Here is a 27,963-nt window from a genome sequence, read left to right on the forward strand (position 1 = left end):
TCCTGATTGCTCCAGGAAACTGTCAAAAGAGCTGGCCAGGCAATCCCCACTGAATGAATGAACTCACTAATGCCTGCAAGGGAGTTACATTACCCCAGCCCTGCCAATCAAGATGGCCAAACATCATATCATGCACTGAAACAGGCACAAGTGAGTATAGATGGTTTAGTTGCACTTTAACTTGAAACAAAAGAGATGGTCACTGGTACTGTGTTTTTTAGGAAGATACCATTTATTGAATGTGTTATTTGTTTATTTTTTAATAATTGTAATTTTTGGTAATTTCTTTTTTTAAATAAAATGCTAAATTTTTTTATGTTTTTTTTTACAGATATGTTTACTAATTAGGAGTCATATTACATATTGTTCGTTTTGTTATGGATTTATCAAAGAGAAAATACTGTTATACTAAGGTAAAACTAAAATATTGCCCATTAATTATCATTAAGTGGAGTTTTTTTAAAGTTTATGTAAGATTACTTTATTTATGCATCCACATAAGCAGCACATTCCTGGGATCTCTGGCTAGAGTAGCAATTATGTCAACATAAAAGAAAAGTGGTCAGTTCAGTGGAGGTGAAAGGGTATGAAGAATATCATTTTTTAATAAGTAAGACAAGGAACACTGGGAGTTAACTCTCTTGTTATGTAATAAAAATACTATTTAGACTTATAATTCAATCATTGCAGTTAATTAAAGTTGAGAGTTGGTATTTTTCTTAAAATTAAATCATAGCAGCACATGAATTTCCATTATTAAAAAGTCAACCTCTCTTGTTCTGTTCTAATGCTTTAATGATATGGTGATGGCAGTTACACTGAGGAACTGCAGATGGGTTGGAGGAGAGAACAAATATTATTAATACAAGGGGATGGAAATGCTTAACAGTGTCTTTATTCCAAAGTTCTTTTGTCACCTCACCATCTCTTCTTTTCATGTCACACCATTACGATGCCCATGTAAACTTATATTTTCTTGGTGTTCAAACAAACTGCAGTATAAAGGTTAGACTATACACTCTATTTTGCCAGTTCTAACACTAAGTCATAATTGAATTAGGATCAGCACAATTGTAGGTTGAGTGGTAGAAGATATATAAGGCATTCTAATAGCCATCCAAATAAACTGGACTGATATATACTCAATAGCCAGAAAAATAAAAAACACACACATCCCTGTAATAAAGTGTTCACTCTCTTTCCATTTAAAAATACTTGGAGGATAGCTGCTATGAGTGAAACATTAAAAAAAATATATATAGAAGCAATCTACCCAACAGAAAGAGATGTTTAACCAATTTGAAAGTAAGACAAATAAAAAAAAAATGCAAATAAAATGAGTAATTGTCATTAAAAATGTAAATCACCAAGAGAATTAAATGCCGATTTACTAAAGGAATGAAGAATTATCACTCAATACATTTTTCACTTTGAATACCCAATCAGGTGCAGATAAAATAAACCATTATCACAAGATTGGATCAGTCTTCAATCATAAACAACTAAAATAAAATACAAATCAGTCATTACAATGTAAATATATTCTGTAAGCCATAAATAACAAGCATGCAAAAGGTAACAGTAAAAGAGTGAAGGAGAAAAATAGGCAAAACAAAAAAAAAATTGTAATAAATAAACCCTTGGAAGAACTATTCATCTCTAACTGATGCTGTTTTTTTGGAAATACTGCATGATAAAAAAATATTTACATAGGACTATAAAACCCCTAAGAGATAAATATAATGTTCAGATGGTCAGGACCATATTATTCACTGTCTGCTATTGTGACTGTAGACTGGGGCATTGCAACGAAAAGTACAGAAAAACATTAAATAATTGGTCACTGCAAAATACTTTAACCAGGTGAGGAATATTTACTGAAAATAATTTCGCAGATACTATAAAAAAGCTTTGCTCTAAAAATAATGAACTACTGCGCACCTGTGCAGGAGTTTTGTCATCCCAGCACAGGCAATCAAGATAGTCAAAGATCAGAATGCGGAAAAGAAGAGGGAAAAACTTGGTGACAGAATAGCACCTGGCGAGAATAAATTGGGTATAGTTCCACTTTAATTTTCTTTCTAACACTCCATCCCTTGAGGCTGCTTTCTGTGTAATTTGTATTCTCAGTGATTTATCCAGTGCTAGCTGTGTCACTCATTTTCAACTTTAGTGGACATGATGCCACATCCTGGGTGTTTAAAAGACTACTTTCACTGCCGTGAATATATTATTTAAAGAAATGTTCAAAGCCCATAAGCCAACATGAAGCACAGGCATGTGCCAGATTTACCAGGGTTTATGTAAACCCTCAGGACACAATAATTCTTCATTTTACACCTGAAATAATAAGTGTCCCATCTGTATAGGATGGGTCTACAAAACAATTTACCATGCACACAGATTGGAAAATACACCACACAAACAGATTACCCAATAATGTTATAAGAACAATTAAACAACGTAACGGTCACTGTTTAAAAATGTAATTGGGTGCTGCTTTTAATCATGTCTTTCAGAATTTCAGATGAATTATTCCAGAACAGCATCATAGGACATACATGACACACTTACAGGCTCATTAATCTTTCAACGCGTTTCATGTTCTCCTGACTAATACGCCCTAGTTACAAACCGATACCTCTTTCCTTCAGAGTGAAGAATTCGCCAGTTGCCAGGTACCCCCTCTATGATCAACAATAGGAAAGAACGTAACAGAAGACACTGGAATCTGGGGATCTCCTGGAGTTCATTATTAGGGGCATAAGGGATCCTTAAGGTTCTGTGTGTCAGCCTCCCTAAAGACCGTCCATGACACTCTGAAAAGTTTTTCACTCTGAAAGCAGGAGGCATACATTTATAGCTAAGAGGTACTGGTCTCATTATTTTTTCCAGAAGAAACCGTCTGCGAAACATGTTGAAAGATTTATAAGACTATAACGTGCGCCTTGTTCGTCCAATGATGTTGGTATATGTACTTTTAATTTTTAAATAAACAATGGTTTTATGAATATGTTTATAAATGTCTATTGATGAAAGGTGCCTTAAAAGTTCATAATTGTGCTTGCTTGCATGCTTAGTATTTTCGGTGATATTGAGTGTAGCACCATGCCTTCACAAGTTTCAGTCTTTGTTCTCCAGAACACCTTACAAGAAGTGACATTTTTTTACATTATATAGCACGGGAAGAATATATCACAAACCACCAGTAATGGCAGACTGTCCATATGGGTGTACAGTACAAAAACAAAGATAATTCACAAAATTACTGGACTTTTCAAATGCCAAATTATATAGAATATTTCCTTATCTGTGGGGACATTTATAATTTTATAACACAGAAATACCACTTGTTCAAGACAGCAGTAATACTAGGTCTGTGGTTTAATATAGACACTTACTGGAAGCTGGCAACTTTTACTGCAACAGGAACATGTGGAAGCTGTGCTGCCCACTTCAGTGTCACATCCTGATACACAAGCAGCATGTTATTATGGTTTCCGACCAAGGAGTTTATTGTTCCTTCATTTACTGTTGAATGACAAGAAAAGGTTGTAAGAAAACTGCTAAGTTTAACATGACAGAAAAAAATCACATTTTCCTATTTCTCCTTCATTCACAGAATATCCAACACAAACACTTATCAAAGAAGAACCACAACCGCATACAAACCAGAAAGCAGAAGCCAGTTCCCTATTATGGACTCTTATATTTAAACCTAGAGTTTTGTACTTGCCTTATTTCATATAATGCATTCTGATTTCTAGCAGTCAAGGAAAACACACTCAATGTAAACATTTAAAGCAAAATAAACTCTCTGGTCCAATGGCTAAAAAATCCAAATCCCATTCCTCTGGTAACAGATCAATACCCAATACTGTCGTGTTTACAGCAATGGAGGCTGCATGATCCCATCTCTTGCTGAAATTGTCACCATTTTGTTGATGTGTCCTAGCACTTACTTTCTCCATACCCTCTTCTGCCAACAATGCAGCAAATTCTGCACAAGTCAATGGAGTTTTCAGCACTAAAAAGTGAAAAAACATCTTAAGGGTGGGGATGCTAAAGAAATACTACCACTAAACTCCTACTGGTATTGTGGTCAAACAATATTATCCAGCTGGACAGTTCTAAGCAACTCAGTAGATGTTGAAATCTAAGCGATATGCATATTTTTTCATTACAGTGGAATGGCCAATTACAAATTATTTGCCATCTTTTAAATTCCCATTACAGATTCTGAGATATCCACAACCTACTTTCTGAGGGGCTAAGACATTTTTTTTTCAGATTAGCAAATTGAAGTCACACATGTCAATAGAAAAGAGAAATTTACACCCTAGATATTACAGAATTACAATAAACAGGCTTTACCAGCATACTACTTTAGGTGGTTGTAATCAATAACACAGTATCTGGAACAGACAATATGGCTATTATATTGCATTAACTGTATATTGTAGATGTGTACTTTTGTTTTACAAGTAACAAATATTTGTTTTACTCTTGATCTGTAGACAACAGCTGAATGAAAAATGGGTGTCTGACTGTTAAAAGATGACAATACAAATGGGTACGCTCACTTGTTCACATGACTATCTTAACTTAATTTAATAACCAACAGAATACCACAGTTATTTCCAAAAACACACTAAAGCTGCGTACACACGTCAGATTTTTCTCGCCCGATAATCGGCATCAGCCAGATATCGGGCGAAAATCTGCCGTGTGTACAGTCGACGTCGTCCATCGTCCGAACGACCGTCCTGGTGGATCCACGGACGATGAACGACGACCGATCCTAATGAAAGGGAAGGGGAGAGCGCGCAGCAGGGTGCCGCGCCGTCGTTCTCCCCCTCTCCTCTCCATAGAGCAGAACGGTGCTGTATGTACAGCACCGCTCATGCATCGTGTAGTCCTTTGTCGTTGGAAAGGATCGTGAAAGATCCTTTCCAACGACAAAAATTGCACGTGTGTATGCAGCTTAAGACTCCCCTTCATCTGATAGCTTCAAACTATGGCACACATCATCCCTAATTCAAAAGGGAGAATCAGGAGTCAAGGTCTTGACTCTCATGCTCACTGTACTACTAAATGTGAATTGCCAACACAATGATGTAGAAACGTTCTTGCTTGTTGACCCTTATCACAACATATCCAATGAATATATCAGGTAATATTTAAAAATAAACCAAAAAAAATGACAAACAGAATAAATATGTTGCCGTTTACATCCATGGCTGTTAGCAGTAGTTCCCATACAAACAATTTTTTTTTGAATAATTTGATTGGCACCTCTGTTCAAGTAACTATTCAACCCTCAAATTTTCATTATGAAGTTTGAAGGGTAAAAATATTAAAGGTTTCATGAACATAATTGAAAGTATGGTATAATAAAAGAGCATGCCTTAAGCTAGAACAAAGTTGCACTAAAGTTCTTTAGGAACATGCAGGCCTTGCTGCACTCCTGGGGCACTTTGATTTTGTGCAAGACAAAGAGAATTACCACAGCCATATTTAGGAAGCATAACCACAGGCTTGTCATAAAAGCAGTATACACACTAAATGCTTCTAAATTGGCAGTGCAGTACAGCTGCTCATAAAAATATGCTGAGAAAATAAAGCTCTTTGTGGTGAATAAACGTAACAATTCTAAAAATATCTATAAATTCATTTTTAAAGAACATATTGGTCCCAAAACCAAGGGCTAAAAGTAGAAGGGAAAAACCCTTCCTTTTTGTCCCAACTGGAAAGCTGTGGCCAATCCATGTTATTAGACTGGGCAGCCATTAAACTTTATGACCAATGCTTTTTTATAGGGAGTTAAATGCAGACAACTAACCATCTGAATACAAGGAAAATGGATAGATAGCAGCCTTGAGTTGTGCCTATTGATTGAATGTTCTGTTTCCTTAATTTACATTCATTCAGTGCCAACAAATGTGTCTGTAAACTATCAGGGGGGAAACAGCGTATGCAGACAGAAAATAAGCCACGTATTAATGCGAACATCTAGACCCATGTAATGTGAAACACCAAGTTTCATTGCTTTAACTAACCTGAGCAATATGGAAGGAAGCAGCTTGGATTGTACTCAAGTTTTTTCATGAAGCGGATTTGGCCGTTCTCTTTCAAGCAGAAGAAATTTCTTTCACCAAGAACAAATATTGAGAAAGCAGTGTGATTGAAGGAGACAATACTAATATCCAGGGCCTGCTCACCAATGCTCAGAGTCCAGTCTGCCTACAGAGAGGAAACAAAAATAAATACGGTTACATTTCCTAAATAACTGAAGAGCAAAATGTATGTAAAGAATAAATAAAAACTAACTTTTAATGAGTGGTTGAGTTTTAGTTTGGAAACCTATAAAAAAGGGTTTAGCCACTATTAAAGTATTATTAAGACAAAAAGTTTTACATTTTGTATTGAGTAGAAAAAGATTAAAAACTATTTCTATGTTTCAAAAGATTTTCCTTGACTTTCTGTCCTGCAGACAAAACAAGAAATTAGAGCAAATCTCCAAAATTGATGCAAATCCCTTAGGCTATTATCCCTGGAACTAATGCCCCCTTGGGAAGCATTGAAAGATATTCACTTGTCTCCTGTTCTGATAACTTTAGTTTAGATTTTCCCTTACTGAAGAAGAAACTAAATCTCCTTTAATGGGACATTTTTAATAATAAAAGTTTAACAGAGATTCCACCCACTAAGCAATCTTTTTTATTATTTTGTGATCTCAATATTGTGATCGCAATATTTTACAAGCCATTCTAGTTTATCATCAAATGCTGGACAGATTGAATAACATGATTTTTATCCATAAATAATTCCCTCTTGTTCTAGGTCAGTTAGTAACTTGTTCTGTTGGTTGACTGTCCCACTCTACTTCAGGGAGTGCTCTTCCTGCACAAAAAAGTCATAAGGTCCCATAGGAACCTGAAATTTTCCAACTGTGTTGTGGTCAGAAGCTCTATCCTAACAATCTAAGGTTTTAAATTGGTTCCCACTTAATATTAGCAGCTCATAACATGTGACTTGGACACATATAATTGATGGAATTCTCCCAGTATGCGGTAAATGTGCTGAAATAGATTTCCTTTAACACTAATCTGGGCATTTAGGCCAAATTTTTCACAACAAACCTGAATGCATATTTTAAAATATATATATATATATATATGCTAATCACTGCGTGCATTAGAAGCTGTTCGTTACACACTTTACATAAGAACACAGCACCATCTACTGGTGTCCAACAACTATGTGCAAAGATTATATAGGAGCAAGTGACTCATCATACCCCATCTCCCCCATGACTCATCTATAAAAAGAGGTAAAATATATTCAACAAGAGCCAATGTAATTTTAAAATATAATAACACACTAATATTATTATTATTATTATTATTAAACAGGATTTATATAGCGCCAACATATTATGCAGCGCTGTACATTAAATAGGGGTTGCAAATGACAATCTAATACAGACAGTGATACAGGAGGAGAGGACCCTGCCCTGAAGAGCTTACAATCTAGTAGGTGGGAGAATTTACACACAATAGGATGGGAGATATGTAGTGGTGGGAAGTAGTGATGGACAGAAGAATATGGGTAGGCAAGTTTGAAAAAATGGGTTTTGAGTGCTCTTTTAGTTGGGGCAGCTCTAGAGAAGTCTTGTATCCGTGCGTGTGATGAGGTTATAAGTGAGGAATTCAGTAGTAGGTCATTGGAGGAGCGGAGAGAGCGCATGGGGGAGTACTTTTTTACCAGGTCAGAAATGTAAGTGGGACAATAACTGTGGAGGGATTTGAAGGAAAAGCACAGGAGCTTGAATTTGTTTCTAAGGTGAAATGGAAGCCAGTGTAGAGATCTGCAAAGAAATGCAGCGGAAGAGGAGCGGTGGGAAGGATGGATGAGTCTGGCTGCAGCATTCATGATAGATTGTAGAGGAGAGAGTCGGTAGGGACGAATTTTGGAGATGTTGCGTAGATGAAAGTGACCTGGAAATGTTCTGAATATGGGGGGTAAATGAGAGGGCCGAGTCAAAGGTGACGCCAAGACAACGTGCCTGAGGGGAGGGCAGAATAACAGTGTTGTTAACAGTTAGATATTTGTCAGGGGAAGATGCGGAATATGAGGGGGTGGGGAACATACTGAGTTCTGTTTTATCCAGGTTGAGTTTCAGGAATCGGTCAGACATCCATGATGAGATGGCTGACAGGCAGTATGAGACCTTATCCAGGACTGAGGGAGACAAGTCAGGAGTGGACAGATAGGTTTGGGTGTCATCAGCATACAGATAGTACTGTAAGCCAAAGGAGGATATGAGACTACCGAGAGAGGAGGTGTACAGAGAGAAGAGAACCGGTCCAAGGACTGACCCTTGGGGGACACCAACAGGGAGGAGAGTGGGGGAGGAGGAATTACCATTGAAAGAAACTTGAAAGGAGCGGTCAGACAGATAGGAAGCAAACCAAGAGAGAGCAGTGTCACTGATACCAATGGAGCGCATGATTTGTATTAGAAGGGGGTGATCAACAGTGTCAAAAGCAGAGGAAAGATCAAGGAGAAGGAGCAGGGAAAAGTTGCCTTGGGACTTACCTCAGATGAGGTCATTGTCCATTTTAGTAAGGGCTGTTTCAGTGGAGTGGGCAGCTTGTAAGCCAGACTGCAGAGGGTCAAGGAGAGAGTTGGTGCTCAGGTAATCGTTGAGTCTTTTGTAGACAAGGCATTCAAGACGTTTAGAGACATATGGGAGAAGGAAGATAGGACGGTAGTTAGAGGGTAGGGAGGGGTCCAGTGAAGGTTTCTTTAGGATAGGGAGAATTATGGCATGTTTAAAAGCTGAGGGGTATTTAACAGTAGAAAGGGAGAGGTTGAATAGTTTGGTTAGGGCAGGGGCCAGGGTGGAGGAATGGGCACGGAGTAGATCAGAGGGAATTGGGTCAAGCGGACAGGTAGTAGATGTAGATGAGGAAAGAGGAGAAGAAACTTCGTCCACAGTAACAGGGCTGAGGGAGACCAATGATGATTTACAGGTGGAAGGGGTGGGTATGGTTGGAGTGGTTCAGTGAGCAGAGACATCATGTCTGATTTTGTCTATTTTATCTCTAAAGTAGGTGTCAATGTCCTCGGCAGAGAAGGATGTTGTGGGGGGCACCATGAATGTATGTTGTGTTTTGATTTTTTTTACAAATCAATGAATTACTGTTTCAAATATTAGATGTAAAGTGAAATGATTTTTCATTTAGGAAAATCTAGTAAAAGTGTAAGTTAAACCAAAGGTACTCATAAAAGGAAGCTATTTGTGTGCGACAACTAGCAAGAAATGTTGAATGATCAAGACATGATCAAACCAATATTACACTGACAGAAGATGAAAGCTGTGCTTAGCCACAGATCATTACAAGTGTGTTATTTTCCAAAGCAGATGGATTTAGCAGATAAAACGCTTTCTATACAAACTGGGATTGTTACAGCTGCTACAATGCATTTATAAATAAAGCCTTACTCGGACACAATGGAGGCAAGAACTGGTCAAATAAGGTATTTAGATTAAGGTTAACTGATGAAAGATTAACTCTGGGCTAATTTTGTGATTAATGCATCGTGTCCTACAGTGACAATACTTACTGTAGCATATCTATGGAGGAGAAGCATTTTACACTCTATGATGCTTCCCTGATTTAGACTACAAACATTTGTGTCTCTCCTCACCTTCATAACACAGGGGGGGAGGCGATATGTCATTTACAAAAGATAACTTTATTTGAGGCATCAGATCAGTAAGCACAGGTTACAAGGATACATATGGCAGGATCAACAAGTGTTTTTCTTTATGTATGTGAGAATACCTGAAACATTACACAAAAAAATATTGTGAGCAGGTGACGTCCCTTCTGTAATAAAATATATTTACTTTCCTCACCTAACCTTCCCCACCAGAGCTGCCATAACCATCTGTTCTTTTTCAAGGTTAAATTTTTTGGCCTATTTGGCTGGCCAGGCCAGAATGACATAACTCTTGCACACGAACGTCCGAATTAGTTTGATCCCAACAACTGGTCATGACAGGAGTGTACACTGCACTGAGCATGGTGATGCTCAGTTATGTGCAGCTCACTTGCAATTAGGCAGCTTCATTTTATTTCAAAAGTGACATAACCTGCCCCTTTTGCAAAACACAACCTGCCTGCTCACAATTTTTCTTTTTTAATATAAAGTTCCATTAAAAAAAAAAGTCAGCCAAAATATAAGGACTAGTGAGCTGCAATGTATTTTTGATTTGAGTTTGTTAGAGATTTAAAGGCTGCCCAATCCCTGTAAAGAGGACTAGTTGAGTTGAGAATGACTTGGGTGACTTCAGTGCTGCGATTTTGAATTTTAGGAATATTTTTTTTACAATACTTGCAACCAAAGAGGTAAGTGGGGGCTTCCTTTAAGGATCCTTTACTGATTAGGAAGAATTAAAAAAGTACATATAGTGGACCTAAACTGGAATTTTTAACTTACATAAAAGGGTAGTCAACCCTTTTATATAATGTAAAAAATACCTTCTTGTTTCGGGGGGGGGGGAGTTTAAAACCCTTTTTTTAAAAACAAAATAAGGGTAAAGCCCCTCCCCTTTCTGTTTTAATTACTGCCACCTACCAGGATACATATGTCATGGATCACAGGAGGCTTCTGTTTGTTCCTTCTGCGCATGCCCTAAAAACAGAAGCATTTTCTTTAATAAAGGTAAAAAAATTCCAACCGTACGCATGCTCAGCGAGATTGGCACTCTTTTTCCCATCTACGTCACCCAATCTCGTGCCTGCACAGTGAGAGATCTGGAAAAGTAGGAGGAAGGCAGATGAAAAGCAAAGAAGATGGCGGAGACTAGTGCTTCTACCACATCGGGACACAGGAGGATACCCGATCCAGGAAACCTCCTGAGGGATCTACAGATCTGCGAAAGTAAGGGTGAGCGATTTTTTTTTCTGAAGTTTAGTTCATCTTTAAATGTGAACAGCATGGCCACAGATGTACTTTAAATAAAACCTTGGTTTTGCTTTAAAGACCAAATATTGGTGTTACTGGTCCCCTAGGAGCACTTACTGCCTTTTTCTTTATTTTATTTACACTCAGTTCAGCCATTAGGTGTTGGAAAAAAAATGGTACTTCCTGTTATGGAATTGCAGGTGACACAGTTCATGTGACAGCGTTGGTGCTTGGTGATTGTTCCAGGGCTATCACATGGGGGCAGGGAAATCTGTAAAGGCTTCATCTGCAGTAATGCAGAAAATAGACAGGGTTTACCATTGCTTAAGGCAGCTGAATAGAGAGGAATGCAACTAAAAACAAGTGGATATATGCTATTGGGAAAAGGGGCATAAAAGTAAACCTGTTGCTTTGCACTGCATTGGCAAAGCACAGATTTATATTAAAGTATGTTTAGGAAGCAAAAATAACATATATCAGGATAATAGGCAAAAATATAAAACTGTAATATGTTCTAAGCCATGCTATCAATATACTTACTGTTTAGATACGGCTGTTTCCTTAGCAATAACAATTAACCTGTTTTGTGCAATGTTTTTATCACCCTAAAATCATCGTTGAATATTTCAAGGAGACTTTGATGACAAGCATAGATTTTTTTTTTATCATCATTATGCATTCTGTGTTATAGCATAGAGCTCACCTAACATCAAGTAAAAGACATAAAAAGTTGGGACCATATCATGATTAGGTGAAAATCCCAAGCAGCGCCAGCATAATGAACATAAAAGAGTCTCCAGTGCGATGAAGCAGGAGACAGTAATGCATACTCACTTAAATATGATGAGCAAGGGAATATTGTATCAATTTGAAAGGGTAAAAAATACAAAAACAAGATTGTTTCTTTTATGACCAAAGGGAGTTTTATAAACATGTGATAGAATTTAGAACCAAGTATTCCCTGCCATATGCTCTAAAGCAATTATCTGACACAGTGTGTCTGTAAAACAGCTGCGGCTGGTGAGCAACCCTCAGAGAGTCTATTTAATATATATCCATAGAACCGTTATACCGACCAAGAAATCATATACAGTCTTGGATTTAACGCTAAAATACTCAGCAGATGCTATTTTAAGAAAAAGTGTTCTTGTCTGCTATTGAATAAACTGAATTTGCTCTTTATGACAAATGTGTAACTTGCAGGAGTTGTGAATAATGTGGCTCCCAGAACACTGTGTCATTGGAACAGATGTGAAAACAGGCCAACTTGCTACCTCTACGCAATAAAATTAGCTACAAAGCTAACTAAATCTTAACACTATAAATTTCCTAGTATACTTTATTACATTGGGTCCTCTTTGTTTATATTTTTTAAGCCTCCCCCACCATTGTGACTTGCTTGACTACTCAGATTAGTGTCAGAAGAAATAGGCCACCCCTGGAGTGTAAATCTTTTACCTTCCATTCAACTAAATATATAAACATATATATATACATATACACATACATACATATAGACCTTTTTTATTTTTGTATAGAATGGGGAAAGGTATAATCCATTTTGCAAATAGGAAATGGGAGAAAATCTACAACAGCACAGAGAAAATAATAAAAAGTGTACAGAGGTTCTAGAATTCCGCTACTCAACATAAATAAGCATTAATTATTATTATTATTATTATTATTATTATTAATACTTCTGTATATATTTATTTTGGGTACAAATAAACTATTAACTATTTAAAATTAAAAAATAAAGTTCCTGTAAGCCAACATATTTCCTATACCAACTGAATAGCTTGTTGTTCAATACCACCTACCATGTATTTTGTGTAATCTTGTGAGAGTGAGAAGAATAGGAAAGTAATGAGCCTTCAGAAAAAAAATTATGTAACCAGCCAGTGCATTTGTCTGCACAATCTCGTGTCCCATGTAAAGTAAAAGGAAGGATTTGTTATAATTTCATGTAAGGTATGTTTTGCTTAAACGTTTTTTTAAATATTTTGTTGCATTTTAGAGCTGATAATCTCTGACAGCACTTTCTACATAGACACATATTCTTCAGCAAGGGCTGCACGTCATTTCACAAGGCAAGTTTCCTGAAGAGGACAACATTGATCCATGCCTTGGTATTGAGCATCACCAAAAAATTTCTCGAGAAGCAGATAAAAAAGGGTGATAGTGCAAGGGCTTTTCTAACTTATAATGGGAAATGCCAGAACAAGGATTTTAATGGCAAAATCACTGGGTATTTTTTTAGTAAAAGTAGGAGATTTAAACATATAGGCTATGTACACACGTGCAATAATTGTTGTTGGAAAGGATCTTTCACAATCCTTTCCAACAACTAACAACAGCAAGATGCATGACCGAGTGCTGTACATACAGCACCGTTTTGCTCTATCGAGAAGGGAGTGGAGGGGACGATGGAGTATCACCCCACTCTCTCCCCCTTCCTTTCCTTTAAGATCATTCGTCGTCCATCATCAAGCTGACGGCTCCGCTCTCGATTGGTCTTGCAGGTCCTAAAAATATGGTCTCGCCGGCCGAATTTACAAAGGCTGTTCTCACCTACATGTTTGGTAAACGGGAGCGGCCCAATTCGCTGAATTTAATAAATTAGCTCGCTCATCCCTGGTGGTGACTGTTACTATTTAAGTATTTAGGAACACTAGGTTCTCATGCTTTCTCCCAATGATTGCTACAGTCAGAATTAAAAAAGTGATTGATGGATTACACAGGTCAATATGTCATTTTCATAACATAAAATTTTATGTGGGCTTTGTAGTATTTTTGATGCAGATTTCAAACCTGTATTCAGTTTTTCTCTAGTACGTCTAGTTGTTGTGATGCAGCTATATATATATTGTGTGAAATCTGTTATATAATAGCCTTAACATATTACAACATTTAATGACAGTTTTCTTTTTTTAAGCTGGAAATTGCCTAAATGATCCAGACAGATTCTGTTACGTGTGTGGTTCATTCACAACGAAAGCACAACATAGCCAAATTACCACAGAACTTAAAAAGATATCCAAATTATATTTCGGCTGTCCACTTTATGACCAGGATAAATCTTGGGCTCCACATGTCATTTGTACTGTGTGACTGCCTAAATCGGCTTAAAGCAGCAATGCCATTTGCAATCCAGATGGTTTGGAGAGAACTGCGAGACCGTCTAATCGACTGCTATTTTTGCAGCATCAACAAAAGTGGATTCTCAGGTAAAACTAAGGACAAAATTGTATATTCCAGCCTTGATTCTGCAATTAGGCCTGTTCCCCATGATGATTCATTGCCAGTTCTGGTACCCCCACATGATGGGCTTTCTTCTGTAGAAGGTGATAAGGAATTTGCTGGAGTTGCAGCCAGTTACAACCCCGAATCATCTGATCCTGACTACTTGGCTGATGAAGAACCAGAGACCTTTACAAAAGCATAGCTGAATGATCTGGTTTGTGATCTAAATCTCCCCAAAGACAAAGCAGAACTTATTGCTTCAAGGCTTAAACAGAAGCACTTGCTTGCAAAGGGTGTAACTGTAACTCACTACAGAAAACAAAATCATACCTTGACAATGTTCTTCACTAGTGATGGCTCACTGTACTACTGTCATGATATAAATGCACTTCTTTTGACATTTTCTCATAAGAGCATGTTCCATCTGAATGGCATACCTTCATTGATTCCTCTAAAAGAAGCTTGAAAGCAGTCTTACTGCTCAATGGTAATTCCAAACCAAGTTTGCCAATTGCCTATTCTGTTAACCTAAAGGAGTCCCATGACAACATGAAGTTACTACCTAAAGCAATCCAGTATAAAACACACCAGTAGAACATCTGTGGGGATCTAAAGGTCACTGGCTTGCTGATAAGAATGCAAGGAGGATTCACAAAATATTGCTGTTTCCTTTGCCTGTGGGACAGCCGATCTACGGGAGACCAATTATGTCAAGCGTGATTGGCAACCAAAAGATACATATAAGCCCGAAACAAGCAGTGTCAGGTTTCTGCCTTTGGCTGATCTGCAAAAAATATTGTGCCACCTCTCCATATCAAGTTTAGATTTGAAGTACTTTGTAAAGGCAATGGGTAAATCAAACTTCATGAATTTTTAGTACCTTGTTAAGAAGTTTCTAAACATAAGCACCGCGAAAATGAAGGAAGGGATATTTATAGGGCCACAGATCAAGTCTGTTTTGCAGGATGATGTTTTAAAACAATCTCTTTTAACAGCTGAGCTAGAAACTTGGGATGCATTCAAGTGAATGTGTAAAAATTTCCTGGGCAACCATACAGTTAGGTTCATGAATATTTAGACAGAGACAACTTTTTCTAATTTTGGTTCTGTACATTACTACAATTAATTTTTAAATGAAACAACTCAGATGCAGTTGAACTGCAGACTTTCAGCTTTAACTCAGTGGGTTGAACAAAAAGATTGCATAAAAATGTGAGGAACTAAAGCCTTTTTTTACACCATCACTTCATTTCAGGGGCTCAAATGTAATTGGACAATTGACTTAAAGGCTATTTCAAATAAGCAGAATAAAGCCTTGTCAAAGGAGCTCTCCATGCAGGTGAAACAAGCCATCCTTAAGCTGCAAAAACAGAAAAAAACCCACCCGAGAAATTGCTACAAAATTAGGAGTGGCAAAATCTACAGTTTGGTACATCATGAGAAAAAAACAAAGCACTGGTGAACTCAGCAACGCCAATAGACCTGGACGTCCATGGAAGACAACAGTGGTGGATGATCCTAGAATCATTTCCATGGTGAAGAGAAAACCCTTTCACAACAGCCAACCAAGTGAACAACACTCTCCAGGAAGTAGGCGTATCTATATCCAAGTCTACCCTAAAGAGAAGACTGCATGAAAGTAAATACAGAGGGTGCACTGCAAGGTGCAAGCCACTCATAAGCCTAAAGAATAGAAAGGCTGGATTGGACTTTGCTCAAAAACATCTAAAAAAGTTAGCGCAGTTCTGGAAAAACATTCTTTAGACAGAAGAAACCAAGATCAACCTTTACCAATGATAACAAGAAAAAAGTATGGAGAAGGCGTGGAACAGCTCATGATCCAAAGCATACCACATCATCTGTAAAACATGGCGAAGGCAGTGTGATGGCTTGGGCGTGCATGGCTGCCAGTGGCACTGGGACACTAGTGTTTATCCATGATGTGACACAGGACAGAAGCAGCAGATTAAATTCTGAGGTGTTCAAAGACATACTGTCTGCTCAAATCCAGCTAAATGCAGTCAAATTGATTGGAAGGCGTTTCATAATACAAATAGACAATGACCCAAAACATACAGCCAAAGCAACCCAGAAGTTTATTAAAGCAAAGAAGTGGAATATTCTTGAATGGCCAAGTCAGTCACCTGATCACCCAGTTGAGCATGCTTTTTGAAGACTAAACTTCGGACAGAAAGGCCCACAAACAGTAACAGAAAGCCGCTGCAGTAAAGGCCTGGCAGAGCATTAAAAAGGAGGAAACCCAGCATCTGGTGATGTCTATGAGTTTAAGACTACAGGCTGTCATTGCCAGCAAAGGGTTTTCAACCAAATATTAGAAATGAACATTTTATTTTCAGCTTTTTAATTTGTCCAATTACTTTTGAGCCACTGAAATGAAGTGATTGTGTTAAAAAAAGGCTTTAGTACCTCACATTTTTAGGCAATCTTTTTGTTCAACCCACTGAATTAGAGCTGAAAGTATGCCGTTCAACTGCATCTGAGTTGTTTCATTTAAAATGAATATAGTAATGTACAGAACCAAAATTAGAAAAAAGTTGTCTCTGTCCAAATATTTATGGACCTAACTGTAAGTCTTCTGCATACAAGGAAGGAGTTCAGAATCTGATTCAAACTAGAAACGATGTTGTTGCATGTCATTAAAATACATTTCATGCACTCACATCTAGAATTCTTCCTGGAAAATCTTGGTATAGTGAATGATGAACAAGGAGAACGTTTTCACCAGGACATTCAGTTAAAGGAGCACCGCTACCAAGGATTCTGGAATGAAAGTTTGATGGCTGACTACTGCTGGATGCTGTACTGCGACAATCCAGACAAAGAGTACACAAGAAAATCATACTCTAAGCATTTCTGAAGAAAAGATGGTACCTGGCTGACACTAATGTATCAACATTACGTTTAGTACAAAATGCTTACGTTTTAGTACAAAATACATACATGTACAATGTTAACTATAATCATACTCATAGCGCAGGAACTGTACATGTATACTGTAAAAGTTTGCTGTGGTTTCTGATGATTATCAAAACTAATTTTTTGTTGACCTGTGTTATTTTTCCTGTCGTTATATATAGACAAATGTACCAAAGAAATAAATTTAGGAGTCTTTTCAAATGTGGTTGAAAGCTATTTATTGTCAGACATCAGCTTACCTGTAAGCACACACTGCAGTCTATTTCTGAAGGTCAGGGTAAAAACCTCAGGGAACACATCCCGCGTTTTCCCACGTTAACCCCGCGTTTTATTTTTTTAAACGTTGCAAGCAGGGTTATAGATAACGCTCATAAACGTGGCTCAAGGAAACATCCTGGTGTGGATAAGCCTCTTGAAATGCATGGGAATTTCAAACATGGGCTTTTAAAGCCTCAGGTTAAACGATAGAGAAAATGTCTGTGTAGACTAAGCCAAAAAGAAGTTATTGTTTTAATACATAGGCAGTCAAAGGTTGATTTTTTTTTCCAGAAACAATTGCTTATTTCACAAATGCTTATTTTATCATCAGAATAGAAAAATTATGTGAAAAAATCGTCAATTAAACATTATTTTTGCAAAATCAGCAGATTTGGAAACTTTTTTTCTTTCTTTTTCATAAACCAAACTGTCTTTTTTAGGGTTGCATTTTCCCTATTTTCTATATTAGTAATGTAGCCCTAATGAATGAAAGAAGGAATGTCTTATATGATACATGAAACTTGTCTGAATACAGTTTTACATTTTGTGAGATTTATAGATGATTCCTACATTTCTGTAAATGTATATATTCTTACCACAAGCTTCTTCCCAGAACCTAGTTTTTGCTTCTCTGTCTCCTTTTTTGAATCTGCATCAGTTGCAACAGCAAGAACCTGGTATCTGTTAAGAGCAAACAAAGTTATATTATTTCTTATGAAATGTTTTTTTTTTTCAAAACACACAGCTAAAAAGCATTACACTGATAAAATATATTATCATGGTAAGGCTTTAATTTTCTACAAATTTTTAACAAAAACAAAAAGAACTGTCAATTTTTTGGAAAAGCAATAAAAAATAATACAAAAGAAAATAACATATAAAAGGAATGTGATTACTTTTTGATTACCCGAATCCTTTTGTGGTAATTAATTTTGAAAGTTATTCCCTCCATGAAATAAAACACATTTATATTTGACACTTGACAAAAATACAAAACTTTCCACATCCCTATTGTCTCATTCACCATTACTTTTTGGTAAGGAAAAAGGGAGATTGTGTGATCTCAATCTATACAGGGGACTGAGTACCTTCCAGTAAATGATTACAGTCACTAATACAATAAATAGGAAAGTATAATATATGTCTTTAAATACATTCCACAAAACGTTTTTATCAATACAAATTATGGTTTTGATACATTTTAATTTACTTGTTTTTTACATACAATAAAAATGAAAAAAAAAATCTTTGTAAACTTTAACTATTGTAAACTATATATATATACACACACACACACACACACACACACTGTACACTTAATTGCTAACTTGAGTTTAGCAGTAGTAAAAATTTGAGTTATGTACACATTAATGGGATACAAACCATCCAGATTCCAGGGTTTGCTGAAGTCATTGTAGGGTAAGATTTGGTTAATATTTATATGTTGATAATAGTTAGGCAAAAAAATGTACATTACTATAAGAACATTTGTTGCTTTATAAATACATTCTTGATCTCAACGACTGAAAATCCTCCTATGATCTAAGCATAAAGCGCTGTACTCATACCAGTAAAAAAAAAACACTTTGCTTCAGTTTTGGTACTGCAGTTTGCAACTATCCTTTTTTTTCACCTGCACTGTTTTACTGAATAGGCCTATATATAAATATAAATATATAATTTATATTATTACATACGCATTCTCAAAGTAATAAATAAAAGTAAAATATTACTCACTTATAACACTCAACCTGCCGACAAGAAGACACTGTAACAAAAGAGTCTGTTCTAGGACTGTATCTCAGAGGACCAGGTAAAAGAAACCCTGGTAGGTATCGTCCAAATGCATAGCTTTCCTGTTCAAAGAACATCAACATTCCATCCATTGACTGAATACAAATCAGATCTCGGCCTGCAGAGAGGAAAGAGATTATTTAGTAAAGGCTAAACATTCTATCTAACTTAGCTTTACCAAAAAAAATCTGATTTATATCTCCTACAACCCTAGGCCAGGTGTTTTGTACACCCATGTCATTAAACTAGCTAGCCTAAGTTGTGATTATGTGACATGAGATCGATCAACCTTGCCACACAAGTTATGGAAAGGCTTGGTAAAGCTGAAGGAGACAGTTTACCTACGTTGCACATTTGCACATGGGACTGACAATCAACAGAACTCTTAGGACCATTTGAAAGTCTGAAAAGTTCTCTTTCTTGTCTAGTAGTTTCTGCTTAGTTCTGAACTGCGAACTGTTCTATTCTGCTAACAGTTAGAGGGGTACTACTACTAGTGTATACTACTTCACTGGCACATACAAATTTAAATACTGACCATAATTCTGTAAAACTTTATTAGACACAGGAATTCATGGCCCTGGCAGCCCAGAAACCCTAAACCATGACCTATGTTGGCTACATAAAAAAACTAGCCTTGTATATACAACAGCTGCACCAAAAACAGTTATTGAGGACAACGAATTTGCATACATTTCCAAGAACCTATTGTCTAAATCCTCTCAGGAACCCCCTACATCTACTCAATATTATCAGTTGTTGTGCTATAGCTATATGGACCTGTTGTAAAAGAAAAATACAAATGATAAAGGATAATATTTGCCTTCAGTTCATCAACTGGAACATTAATGGACTACGGTTTTTCAGAATGCTGAAGATATGGTAACCCAGTCCATAGAAGACAATTTTTCCTATTCTAGGCTCCTCCATTTGAAGCCTGTATAGAACAGAGCCACATATAGTTTGTACCTTTGCATAGCTAATAGTAACGCTTGAACTTGAAGCTGAAATTCAACATTAGGAACAAACACAGGTATACCATGACACGAATAAATGAGAACCTGCAGACATATTGGGCCTGATTTATTAGGGCTCTCCAAGGCTTTGAAGTATACACTTTTATCAGTGAAGTTGGGTGATCCAGCAAACCTGAAATGGATCTGGTCTAGGATTGAAAACATTTGTTTTCAATGACTTTTAAGAAATCCTTTCAAGGTTTGCTGGATCACCCAGATTCACTGTGGAAAGTTTATCCTCTCTAGCCTTGGAGAGCTTTAATAAATCAAGCCCATTGTCCTTGCATAGAGTAAGACATTTACTTAATTCCTATGTATATATCTATGCCAAAAAAGGCATGAACAACCGTAACAAAAAATTGCTTTGATTCATAAACCATCTAAAAAGGGCTTAACCAACAACCATCAACAACACTACTGTGGTCTTCAGCTTTCCTCAACTGGAATTCCTGTGGCAGGACTGGCATTGTCAAGTTACAGATTCATGGTCCAAAATGGTCACTTGGTAACAGTGACAACACACACTGGAAACCACTGAATAACGTTTTCCATAACATGTCACAAATTAACAGCGCTAAATCTTATATTTATTGAAAAAGAGCAGCCTCTGAATATACTGTCCCATGAAATAGGAAACTAAGCAACGACAGAGTAGATACCTGGAAAACAACCAAAGTGAAGCTTATCGAGAAAAGTGGCCCTTTGCCAAGCACTGCAGCCTAGCGTAGCAATGGCTTCTTTGCTTTTCAGTAAGTACAATGAGAAGGCATAAAATACAGTTTTCTTGTGGCACCGACCACCTGAGCCTTTGGCAACATGACTCACTGACCATAAAAGCCAGACCATGAGTAATAGATGTAAACTCTATTTAGGTCTGGCAATATGACAGAGTACTCCACCCAAACCACTCCATTAAGCTAAAGAAATATTTAAATATATCGTTCAGACATCAGATAGAATAATCAAGTTAACTAGAACATGTAACTTACTGAAAACCATAAGGCTGGCAGAAAAAATGGCAACGTGCCTAAAAATGGAACTGCAGATTGGTTTGAAGGTTTGAGTAAAGACTTTCTATGTGATTTTATTTTCTCTGACAAGCAACTATTTCACCCAGGCTGTATCAATTATGCAAGTACATATATCAAACAAAGGCAGCAATGCAGAAAACTGTTCAGGTCTTTGCCACTGGGGGATTCAAATCTTTCCTACAGGCAAATATATCAACTAAATACAAATCCAGAATGACTATTAATTCAAGAGCCATACTAAAAATGTCTACATACCATCTCAGTTTTTAGTGAAATAGATTATAATAACCCCATGTAGGCAGCTGTAAATGTATAGCGAAATAAAAATCTGTGGCAAAAAAGTGTTCTACTGGACTGGGTAAAGGCAAAGTACAGTCAAATACAGCATTATTACTGTAGTGTTTACCCTAAAAATATTTTAATATGACCTTTACATTTTTGAAATGTTTGTTTTTCAATATATTTGTTCTTGCATTCATTACAGAAATGTTTGGAATATCAGCTTGGGGGGATTTTGCATTTGACTAAACTTCCCTCAACCTTACTGCGTCCTGGAGTGATGTAGGGACCACCAGAAAAAAACCACAGCATGCAGTGGAGAGCAAGGCATCCTACGCATTAAGAAGAAAATGTTTTCTTTAGGACAGAAAATGTCTTGAAATATTACAGATACAGAACACATGTCACAGCACCTCTAGGGCTGCAGCAGTAATCAGGAGAGCAGAGCTGTCAGCAAAGTAAAGCTCTGCTGACTGCTCTGCTCCCTGATTGGCTGATGAAAGGGAAATCCTGATGATGCTTGAGCTGTCATCAGGGTTTCCTATTTCTCAGCCAATCACAGAGCACTAGAGATGAATGGGCACACGTCTCCCCATTCATGTCTAGTGCTGAATGGCTGAGAAACGTAAAACCTCATCCAATCACAGAGCACTAGGGGTGAATGGAGAGGCTTGTCCTCATTTAACCCCTAGTGCCCTGCGATCCCTCACTGTCATGAGGATTTCCAGGGCTGTGCTCATTGCAACCATGGAAATCATCCTGTCATCGAGATAACCTGTAAAAAAAAAAAAAAGGTTAATTACACAAACACACATTTAATAAAATCATTTACCATTAAAGCCTCGTCCAATTTTTTTTACACATATTTTAACCCTTTCAGGGAATGAGTAAGGGGTTTTATGTACCCCTGTACTCATTCCCAGGGTGGCGTGGTGGAGATCTGGGAGTCTCCTTATTAAAGGGGGATTCCAGATTCCAAAGTCCTGCTAAAAATGTTTATAAAAGCCCCCATTGTTTTCAATAGAAACTTTCATAAAAGCTTAAAAACGCTTATAAAAGCCTCCATTAAGTTCAATGGAAGCGTTTTCATGCCTTTTCCCGCGTTTATCAAGCGTCTTAATTTTTTAAACGTTGCAAGCAACGTTTAAGATAATGCTCAAAAACGTGCCTGAAGGAAACGTCCTGGTGTAGATTAGCCCATTGGAATGCATGGGGACTTCAAAAATGGGCTTTAAAAGCCTCAGGTTAAATGCTGGGGAAACAGTCCGTGTAGACTAAGCCTTATGCTGTCAATCTGGGTAGAGGCTATTGGTGTTTTTCACTATTTCTGCTGAACAGAAAGTAGCTGAGCAGCTTACAATGTTGACTTCTAAACTTTAACATAGGGTGGCTACAAATAGATATTCTGAATGGAGCATGAATGGTAACCACAGGCATTGAGGATATGCAGTTCTCTTGCAAAGGAATATATTTTAGAACAAGATAACTAAATGTGTAATGAAAACATATTTGATTTTTACTTTTTTTGTTTTGTTTTTGATTATAGTGACACTTCAACCTTTCTGTGCTTGGACCTTTATTAGAAAGGTTCCCCTCATTTCATTTTCTTTAAAGATATAACAAATATCTTATAACAAATAAGGAAATCAACAGGTCAAAATTTTGTCAGTTGTCATTGGTTATCCATTAGCTTTTCTGGTAACAACTGTCATATATAAATGGGTTATAATCCTTTACTTGCAGAGTACGGGTGGCTAAACCTTTCATATAATAAAATATATGATGTGTTTTTTTTTTTTAGAAGGACCCTTTGCCATGGTGGTAAAGACTGAATGGGAAACTCAGCTTCCTGGGATACCTATATCACGTATCCCAGAAGACATTGCGCTGCTCCTTCTCCTTCGATTGGGCACACACAGAAAGGGCCTTTCCCAGTGATATCAGCACTTTTTTATATTTCCAGAAAGAAATATCACCCGATCTCATGCCTGTGCAGACCTGGAATCTGATGGTAGACAGGTCAAGGGCTCTTTAAAAATAAAGGTAAGTGTTTTTTAAGAAAGTTCCAGGAGAGGAGGCTGAGGCATGACAGGTAAATGACAGGGGCAGCCTAATCTTGAGGTAGAGAGTAGTCGTGGCAATATGTAAGAACCAGGCATAGTTCACACTTGCAGTACTTGAAAACACCAGGAAATCCATGAATAGTAGTTGAACAAGGACTACAAGGTATTTGTCAGCTGGCTGCTATACAATTATTAACCAGGAATTTATCAGATATCCATTCCGTTAATGCAAACGAAGCCAAAAAAATCCAATGAATCTCCACAACAACAAAAAGTTTGTGACTTTTAGGACAAAGAACATGTTGTTTATCTAAGGTAGTCTTTAGCTCAGGTCAGGTTCTTTTCACAGCTGCAAAATATAGCCAAAGTAGGCTCTTAATATAAGTAAGTCTGGATAAACTGCACACACATTTGGCATCCAAATACTGCACTAAAATATGTCAGCTAGTTTGATTCAGCCATTTTTGCACTACATTATATTTTTCCTTATTATTTTAGTTAAAATGTAGCCTTATTTTTTCACAGCCAGAATGTCCACTTCATAACTGTTCACTGCCGCCAGTTGGCCTTGTCACTGACATATTTATATAGTGAAAATACAACCTCTTTTGATTTTCAGTGGATCAGATGGAATCATTTAGCTCACTCTATAGTTTCAGCAGTTGCAGCCTCAGGAGACCTGCCATTCGACCAGAGTGTTACCTTCAAGCATTATGCTAGCTACTGTTGGTCTGGGGTCTTGGCTTACTTTTGGACATCAGTTATTTTCAGCGTGATAGGAAAATCAATTTCACATAGTTAAACAGATGTTGCTGAGGTATAGCAGCCAGGGATTCAGTAGCTGTGACCACTATTGGGACCCAGTTTTTTGTATCGTGTGGAATAATGAAGAATTGAACACAATTCACTTTGACACACTGTGACTAAACACCTAATCTTATCAACACAAATGCAATAAATGGTAGAAAAAATTGAATACATAAAAAATAAAATATATCTGACAGTCATTTAAATTTATTTTAAAATGTAAAACTACAACAAAAAGGAAAGGCTCACATAAGCCGAGCCAATCAGCACAAAAAAAAAAAAAGAGTAAAATACTAAAAAAATATGGTCACTAACTTGGACAGAGACAACTTTTTTCTAATTTTGGTTCTGTACATTACTACAATTAATTTTTAATGAAACAACTCAGATGCAGTTGAACTGCAGACTTTCAGCTCTAATTAAGTGTGTTGAACAAAAAGATTGAATAAAAATGCCTTTTTTTTTTTACAGAATCACTTCATTTCAGGGGCTCAAAAGTAATACTGCAGCAATTTCTCGGATGGGTTTTTTCTGTTTTTGCAGCTTAGGGATGGCTTGTTTCCCCTACATGGAGAGACCTTTGACCACATGTTCAGTTCACAGCAAAATCTTCCAGATACAAGCATCCCCCCTCAAATCAACTCCAGGCCTTTTATCTGCTTAATTGATAATCACATAATGAAAGGCCCACACAAGCCCATGAAATGAGTCAATTGTCCAATTACTTTTGAGCCCCTGAAACAAAGTGATTGTGTAAGAAAAGGCTTTAGTTCCTCACATTTATATGCAATCTTTTTGTTCAACCCACTGAATTAAAGCTGAAAGTCTGTAGTTCAACTGCATCTGAGTTGTTTCATTTAAAATTAATTGTGGTAATGTACAGAACCAAAATTAGAAAAAAGTTGTCTCTGTCCAAATATTTATGGACCTAACTGTATATAGCCTACAATACAGAGCAGGCTAACCCAAAGGCAGTCTGCTCCTTTTTAAAAGTTTAGCCAATCCACAAGAAGCTCAACACAGCTCAAGAACACAAGGAGAAAAATACAGGTGCTACCACTCGGACCATCCCTTCATAATATGTTAGTTGTCTGGTTGTTACTAAACCAAAACAAATATGCAGATTAGATATTTTTTGACATGACCTTCTACAAAACTCAATCCTAATATTAAAAAAATTTCAACAAGGCAAGTCCTTTATTGCAGAAGGGACAGGTGATGTTCTTTACGCAATCAAATAATCCTATTGCCCTGATCACAATTTTTTAGTTACACTCACCTGTCCTTGTTTCGTCACCAAAACCCCTTCTGACCCTATTCTTGGTTCCCATTCTTCGGCTAGGATGATGTAGTTCCCACCCCTTCAGTCCTGGCAGCCCAAAGGATTATTAGAATTCAAGACACAGGCAGGCACCTAGCATTTTTAAAATAGAGTGAAGCTTTGTAGTCCCAATATTTCTGTTCTTGGTCTGTGCAAAACAGACAGCTATTTCTGCTAATTTACCAAAAGTAAATTCAAGCTGTGACCATAACCATTTGTGTACGTAGCGAAGAATCTAAAGTGTATATCTATACAAAACACACTTAGAACCAAAGGCTAAACAAGGAGAGCTGTCTTTGACAGCAAGCCAGTTCTAGGTATATGGGCCTAAGTGTGTGAAATGTAAAAACATAGTACACTATTTTACCAACAAAAATGCACAAACTGTGTAGATACAGTGTAATAGTGAGTACCCAGCCAAATTGCTTTGGCAGACAGGGCAATAGTCTGTAATCTTTTATGAGAATGAGAAACAGGAATATGTTACCAACAGTCAGAAGCATAATGAGGGTGGCTGTATGCCAACCCTGCCACCCCAGGACATTGCCTATGTTGGCTGGGCAAAAATCTGGTCCCAGTTACTACACTAAGGCATGCAAACCTTGCAAGCGAATTTCTACTTTCCTGTGACAATGACAACCAATCAAAAATTATCTGCCTATTATAAGAGTACTAAAGTAATTTAATAACAGTGTATACTAGAATGGATATGATTGATTACAGAGCATTTTTGCTCCTTAAAACAGGATAATGAAAAACAGCCAGAGCATTATGCTTTGCAAACTAATTCTTTACCCAGAAAATTAAGCTTGTTTAAAAGAACATTTTAAATAACTGTACAAGTTTTTCTAAATAATATATACATGTACATGTGACTGTAACAAACTATCCTCCTTCACTTTATTTGTGACATGCAACAGGATGAGAAATGTTTAAAATTTGAAGAATTGAGTAGTGGTGCAAAAGTTCCTCTATAATCTATAATTGTGATGACCTACCACTGCTGTTAAATTTTATTTTGCAAGTCAAATCTATTTTGGTATACAGCCCATATAAACCCATATCGCGCTTATTCTTGTGATGTTTCCAACACAATCGTAAAAATCATCCTGGCTGTTGGACCTGTCTTATTCAGCACATTATTCCCTTCTTCTGTTAAGTACATTTGACAATCAGTGATGCTAAAAGCGTCACAGTCCAAGATATGATGCTGCTGGAAAAATCCCAATTCAACAACAGTCAATGAAAAGTAAAATCTGGTGTGACTTTTACCTTTGTGAAAAAACTACATTAAAGTTAGTTAAAGCAAACCTATCACCAATATTTTTATTATTTAAAAAAGGGCAAATAACTATTTTATATAAAAGGATAAATTTGCTTTTTTCCTCTAAATCTTTCTTTCTCTTCTTTAAAAAAAAAAAAAGAAAAGGGAAGCCCCTTACCACTGCAGCCGCAAAGACTCAAGGGGAGCGCAGAGACTCCTGGGATACATATGTCCCATATCCAAGGAGGCTCGGGGCTGCACAGAAGAGACTTTCCCCTGTAATTAAAAGAAAAGTGGCGAACGCATGCGCAGTGAGATTGGCACTCTATTTTTTTCATTTACAGAAGAATACGTCATACAGGCGAGAGATTGAGTGATGTAAGCAGAAAAGAAGATAGAAAAGATGGCAGCAGCAAAAATGAGAAAATGGTGCCCAAGATAAAGACAACTAATAAATTAATCATGGTATATTAATAGCAAAAAAAGGCCACCAAAATGGTGTGATTATATATATATATATATATATATATATATATATATATATACACACACACACAGTATGTATATATATATATATATATATATATATATATATATATATATATATATATATACACACACACACAGTATGTATATATATATATATATATATATATATATATATAGATATCACAATTATGAACAATAAAATTATTTATATATTCCATTTACAAACACTACATAACAAATAAAACCATCAATGAAAAAAACGACATATCCATATTCATCAGGAATATTATATTGTAAGTTACAAGAATTTTTTCATAGCAGAATTTCACACATGTTGGTTTCTAATAATTCACAAACAATGGTTTCTAACAATGGTGACACGTTTCGCAGAGATCCTGCTGCTTCATCAGACCAGAAACATAAGTCTACATTACAACGTCTAACATGGTAGCATGACTTGATAGTCAAGATTAACAACAAA

At 36.8% G+C, this 27,963-nt stretch overlaps 1 protein-coding gene across 5 annotated transcripts in view; it reads right to left on the bottom strand.

Moving 5' to 3' along the window:
• Nucleotides 1–27,963, bottom strand: part of BBS9 (Bardet-Biedl syndrome 9) — a 165,561-nt gene that overhangs the window by 113,507 nt on the left and 24,091 nt on the right. For all 5 annotated transcript variants that reach the window (XM_072412228.1, XM_072412230.1, XM_072412225.1 and 2 more), the window contains exons 7-10: nt 19,156–19,330; nt 18,015–18,099; nt 6,060–6,243; nt 3,402–3,531 (exon numbers count right to left, since the gene is read on the bottom strand). In XM_072412228.1, the coding sequence (XP_072268329.1) occupies nt 3,402–3,531; nt 6,060–6,243; nt 18,015–18,099; nt 19,156–19,330 (574 nt within the window). The remainder of the gene's footprint in view (nt 1–3,401; nt 3,532–6,059; nt 6,244–18,014; nt 18,100–19,155; nt 19,331–27,963) is intronic.

The sequence above is a fragment of the Pyxicephalus adspersus genome, chromosome 5, assembly GCF_032062135.1.
Source record: "Pyxicephalus adspersus chromosome 5, UCB_Pads_2.0, whole genome shotgun sequence".
NCBI lineage: Eukaryota > Metazoa > Chordata > Amphibia > Anura > Pyxicephalidae > Pyxicephalus > Pyxicephalus adspersus.